The 6299-nt window shown below is 42.9% G+C and overlaps 1 protein-coding gene across 1 annotated transcript; it reads right to left on the bottom strand.

The window, feature by feature from the left end:
- Positions 1-1345: 1345 nt before the first annotated feature.
- On the bottom strand, positions 1346-6009 carry LOC112216965 (E3 ubiquitin-protein ligase Hakai-like). The gene is given in 8 exon segments (XM_024377135.2): positions 1346-1871; positions 1873-1927; positions 1930-2666; positions 4529-4602; positions 4719-4802; positions 4909-5015; positions 5156-5323; positions 5928-6009. Coding segments are annotated over 8 exon segments (1458 nt in total). The 5' UTR covers positions 5941-6009; the 3' UTR covers positions 1346-1651.
- Between the last annotated feature and the right edge of the window lie 290 nt (positions 6010-6299).

Raw genomic sequence — 6299 nt, 5'->3', positions numbered from 1 at the left:
TCCAGGGTCGCTGTCAATAATGGCTGATCCCCTGGCTGTGGCCCCACTCTCAGTGGGAGAAGAATATGCAAAAAATCTATTTCACACTTGTGCAGGTTACCCACTTGTACATACAGTGAAACAGGACTATATAAGCACCCCCTAATTATTAACTTTGATTGAACAAAAGAGTCTGTCTCTGAGTGAAGTCATCAGCAGGTGTCCAACATTAATTCTCCTGCGAACCGAGAGTCATGGAATTTCGGGAGGGAAGATCTGACAGAGAGCTCATTATTTTAGCATAAATAAGGTTCCGAAATGAAATATTGTCCAAGGTCAAAGTGATGTAAACAAGTATGCTATAATGGTCGATTTGAAACCCAAAACCTTTTTTTCATTTAGCAGACACTCTAATCCAGAGCGATTTACAGTATAGTGAGTGCATATTTTCATATTAGTCCCCCATGGGAATCGAACCCACAACTCTGGTGTTGCAAGCACCATGTTCTACCAACAGAGCCACACTGTTATAGGCTGATTCCAGATGTTTATTAATAATGTGAAGACCAATTAGTGGGAAGTATTGGAGTTAACATGGGAGAGCATTCCTGTGGAACACTTGACACCTTGTAGAGTCCATGTCCTGACAAATTGAGGCTGTTCTGAAGGCAAAGGGGGGTGGAACTCAATATTAGGAAGGTGTTCCTAATGTTTTGTACACTCAGTGTATACTTCTGTGTAGCAAAGCCATTTTTTATGGACATACAATAAAGTTGCTTATTTTCAAATAGCCTCAACAATCCTTAGTATCAACAAAGCAAATACTCCACAGCAAAACACTACTAGCTAGATATCATTTTTGTAGCAGAATACTCCCCTGACGCATTTGCTAGGGTGACAATAGCACACTGCAACACCCAGGCAGGATAACACAGTTAATAAGTCACAAATGTTAGTAAAATACTTTTTAATAAAGTAATCTTGGGGTTTTGTCCTTGACATAATTACAGTGCCACCCCTCTCAAAATGTATTTATTTTCTCCCAGCAGCTATCTTCTCTTTTATCACATTTTGTTCAATCATGTTACATGACCTGGATTTCTACTTTTATTTTAAGCTCTTTCCAGAAATGAGAAAAAAGCAATTAAGCAATTGTCTGAAGGACGGTGTTGTACCATCTGACATAAAAAGGGGGACAGTTTGATGAAAAAGCTTTAAAAAGGTTAAAATCCAGGTCATGTGATTAACCAAAACACAGGGCTCCCTCCACAAACAATGTCAAACGTTAGATCATACACTGCCCCCTACTGAAATGGATGAAACAGTTTCCACAACTAATAATATTGAAAAATAATGAGATTTAACGTTTTGTTAGAAAATATTTATTGAGACGTCATCAAACCAAAATTTTTCAAGATACAACAATGTCCATTGGAGACAAATACAGGAGCGATTCAAATGTATCGTTGCTCATTTGACAGTCCAAAAGGTTCATATCAATAAAAGTGAACAGCTACATACATACATTCACCATAGACTAGTCTCTTTAAAGTGTTTCCATAGAAATGACAGTCATACAGAACCCAGAGACTCATGTTCACATTATTCAAACCAGTGGAGAGGAAAAGGGACAAGTCAAACAATGCCCCTGACTTTGTGGGGAGTTGAGAGTTTACTGATAATAAGGGCGGTAGCGGGACTGATCGGGGTGATGGGGTCCAGGCATCTGGCCCTGAGGTGGGGGGCCCTGCATCCTTGGAGGAGGAGGCCCTCGAGGGGCAGGCCACATCCCAGGGCTCAGACCCCCTTGCTGGTTAAAAGGGGGACTGAGTGTGCCCTGGTCCTCAGGGAATTGCTGCATGGAGTTAGGGTTGTAGTGGTGGGGAGGGGGCGTTGACTGGAGGACCACCGTGTTGAGGTGGGGGGCCTGGAGGAGGGTGGTTCATGTAGGGGGCATCTGACCCATGATGTGTCCTGGCGGGGGGGTAATGGGAGGGGGTGCGTTGGACATAGGCGGGGGAGGGCCGGCCTGGTTGTACACCATGTGGGGTGTCCCAGAGCCCTGGGGCGGGTGCTGCATGGGGTGGTTGATGGGTGGAGGGGGAGGAGGTGGAGGGCCATAGTGCTGTTGCGGTGGTGCCATCATGTGGTGGGGATGGGACACTACAGGCTGACCAGGGTAGTCCCCAGGATGGTGGTGTGGGGGTGGAGCAGGGCCCGGGCCAGGAGGGAGAGGGTCACGGGAGGAAGAGGTAGAGGAAGAAGCGGAGTCATCCTGGATTGGCACGGTGATGAGGTTGCTGCGTGCGCGTGTAGTTACTGTGGCAATGCGGAAGGTCTCCTGGGAAAGAGGAGGTGCATCATGGGAAGCCGGTGGTGGCTGACCGTAGGGGTCATGACCCCCGTGTTGGAGAGGGGGCGGGAGGTGCCCTTGGGTCTTGGGCAGGTGAGGCGGGGGCACGCGGAAGCGGTCAGGTACCTCTGTGGATGGGGGAAGGTGCAGGGCATCCTGGCGGCTTGCCAAGGCCTTGGCTGCCCTCATGTGGCGGTGGTTGATGTGGGCTTGCAGGTCACGCTGGGAAAGGTAGGTGCGCTTGCAGCCCTTCACAATGCTGCACATGTAGAGGGAGCCCCGCAGACACTGTTCGATGCGCTGGACCGGGTCTGTGCAGCTGAAGAGCTGCATACTAAACAACACAAAAGGTTGAGTTAGTAAGTGCAGTCAGCAACCACACATACAGAAAGTATATTTTAGATATTTAACTAGGCAAATCAGTTATGAACATTTTTTATATTTTTTTTACAATGACGGCAGCCTGGACTCGAACCAGGGTCTGTAGTGACGCCTCTAGCACTGAGATGCAGTGCCTTAGACCACTGCCCCACTCGGGAGCCCTCTATATGGACAGTTGAATACACTAGTGCAGCGATTCTCAACTGGTGGGACGTTTTCAATGGGTCGCGAGTAGTAATCGGGAAACATTTCCAGCCAATTGTGTAGAAAATAGGTTCATTAAGAAGCTTTGTTCAACAGTGTACACTAGTGGTGCCTAATGGTCAAAATAATTTACAACAGCCAAATTGGTATAGATGACATCACACATGCCTTCACACTTTATCTTCTCCCGAAACCAATCAGGTGGTTGTTCGACAAAACTAAGCACCGGACGTCATTGATCATGTGCTTCTGATAAAGTGAGACAAGCCTCGGCACACTGTTTCGAAGCAAACTGCTTAGCGATTTTGATGCATGCACCGGGGCTTCGGTATCAAACGTAACGTCACTAGACATGGCTGTCTGAGTATTTTTTATTTTTTTACTTAAACAACCTCAACCAGTTAGAACGTGTGTAGAAATTATAATGAACATTGTACTGCCATCCTGTTAGAAGGTAACAGATTATTTTATTACAATGGTTAAGATGCATTTTCATTGTGTTCCATGGTGTTATTCGCCCCCTAGTGGAGCTTTCTGGTACTTAGAAAGACTACGCAAACAGGAAGTAGAGAATTCGTTCTGCACGCATAGAAGCAGCTAAAAACAATGCTACGGTGCAGGTCTTTCAGTGTAGTTATTTCTTGTCACGCTTCAGCCTTAGAAAAGTTTGATTCAAGCATTTAGCTAGTGATGATAATCTTGTTATTGATAGAGTTGCTTACATATCAATGTTGGTTGCATTTACTCACACAAATTGCAGTGCCTTTCATGTATGTCGTTAACTGTATTACTTTGCTCGTGCGTCATGCAAACTAATTGTAAAATATACAATACTGTAGTTTTGTTACTGTTTCTAGTGTAATATGCTTTGTTATTCTACATAGATGGTTGTACATTATTAGAGTAATGAAAGGAGTTAGCCAATTACCATATGAGTAACAATTAGCTATATGGTTTGGCATCATGCCAGATGCATGGTACCTTAGCACGTGCTTTGCATTTATGCAACTTCAAATGTATAATGTGCAGCTACAGTATATCGGTGTGAATTGAATAATAAAGTATATTATTTTCTGTATTTTGCAGTTTCACAACATAAACGTTTTCAATATATTCATTCAAGAAAAGTCACGCCTTGGGAGTTTTATTGAGGACTTAGTTGTTAGCTATCTGTCTAGTTTTGCATGGGAATGCAACTCAAGGGCAGAATAAACATACTTTAAAAAATATATATAATTGAATCTCTTTACCATTTTTGTTAAATCAGTATTTTTTATATAGCTATTAGCAGAGCTATTTAGCAGATCTGGTTGATGTTGTGGTCTCAAACAAGTGAGCTTATTCACATTCTTCATCAAGAATATGGGATTTAAAAAAAAAATTGACAATGAAAAGGTAGGAATGTTTTTCTCTTGTCATATAATTGCTACCTTTACTATCAATATAGCATTAAAAACATTTTTACAGATTGCATTAGGGATATTTTTTGTTTCACAATGCAAATATTGACTGAGACAAGCTGGTTTAATTTGGGTCCAGAGGCAAAACCAGTTGAGAACCCCTGCACTAGTGGGTAGGTTAAAAAAAAAAATAATAATGTCAAGAGCTTACCCTGGGCACATCTTGTCTCCCTTCTTCTCGTGGAGCAACGCACACTCATAACAGAATACATGTTTGCATGGAATCTGGTGAGTTAATACAGATAATAACATTATAAGCTGCTGCGCTCATAGCCTCTTACTATAAAAAAAATAATTAAGAGACACAACACACTATGTAAAACGTGCTCGAAGAGACATACCATGCGTCCATAGATCCTTATGGGCAGACCACACTTGTCACAAAAGTGTGCTGGAATGTCATCCTTTTCACCTATCAAATTCAACTGTGGGGAAAAGACCAAGAGGTCTATGACACAGTAATGATGTAGGTGGAATGCATTCCTGCATCCCCCCCACCCCCCACCACCACAATAGAAATTGAAACACTACCTTAAAGTCCCAAAACATTTGCTGGGGGAACTTCCGTTGACTTGCAAACACATCCCCAGCCTTGGTACCACAGTCGAACCTCTCCTCTTGCTTGAAGCTAAAACTCTCTAGAAACACAGATATGTTGCCTTTACAGTAGTCCCATATGAAAGCTTGCTTCTATGACCTAGCAACAGGTTTCCCTGCCCCAATCCTAGCCCCTGGAAATTAAAACAACGAGATGAGAAAGCACTTGTGGCTGGCTAACCTTCATCCCCGGCCTGGGGTTTGGAGGGCTGCCTGCCCATGGGTCTTTGTGTCCGGGGAGCAGGTTTGCTCCTGATGGTTGGTTTGGAGATGAGTTTGATGGGGATGCGTCTGCGGACATCAGGGCCCCCAAGACTCCCCGAGCCGTCCGTGCCTTGCAGGTCATTGTCTGTGGGGGAACGATGGGTCATTCAAAATGTCAGTGACCAGTCAGTCATCTGCTACCAAGCGAACATTTACATGATACTTCCTACTAGCATTAACACTATAACCACGATAAATAGTTTAGCAAAGCGCTAGTGTTTCATTTTTGCCAACGCGAACATTGTCTGGAGTTTCAGAAGTTGATGGGAGAATGCAAACCTTAGCTAGCACATAGTCTAAGCTACAAACATAACATTATTTATTCTGAATATGTTGTCAAGGTTAGAGTACTGTCCTGACAATTTAAGTTATTAGCTTAGCACTGGCAGATCAACTCCAACCGCCACTTTATTCTAAAAGTATAGCTAGCTACTACTGTAACAACACAGATCTGTGGACGCTAACGCTAGCAATATATTAGCTCTTTAGCTAGCAGTGGGCTGGCAACGAGAGGTTGCTACAAGGCCGCAATTTTTGTACTTTAAACACTCCACTCATAATACTTGTAAAGTATAATTGAATATGAATACGTTTGTAAATTAAATCTATTTCGCTGTGTATCAAGTTAAATCTACTGATACACAAATAAAACTAAAATACAGCTGAACCTGGAGTCATTTGTCGCCTACCAATTTGGTCCATAATTCACCGCAATGCAGTATGGGAAAGTATAATAAAAGGGGAGGAGTTGAGTTCAACCACTGAGGGGATGTCACCAGCACCACAGCCAAAGTCACAAACCCCGCCCATATCTACAATTGCCCTTTTTAAAATCTTAAACCTAACCCTAACCTCAACCCTAACCACACTGCTAACATTATGCCTAACCTCAAATGAAGACCAAAAAAAGCATATTTTTGTATTTTTTTAAATTTATGTATTTTTTATTAACAACAAATCAATACAGGAAGTACATGTGGAAACACAAGCATATTTAAATAATATATAAAGGACAATTGGGCTCAGGGGAACAATATCACATTGCACAAGGACCTTAAGGG

This window comes from Oncorhynchus tshawytscha, linkage group LG17, assembly GCF_018296145.1.
Source record: "Oncorhynchus tshawytscha isolate Ot180627B linkage group LG17, Otsh_v2.0, whole genome shotgun sequence".
Lineage (NCBI taxonomy): Eukaryota > Metazoa > Chordata > Actinopteri > Salmoniformes > Salmonidae > Oncorhynchus > Oncorhynchus tshawytscha.
Note: the sequence above shows the minus strand (reverse complement) of the source record. Positions and strands in the feature narration are given on the sequence as shown.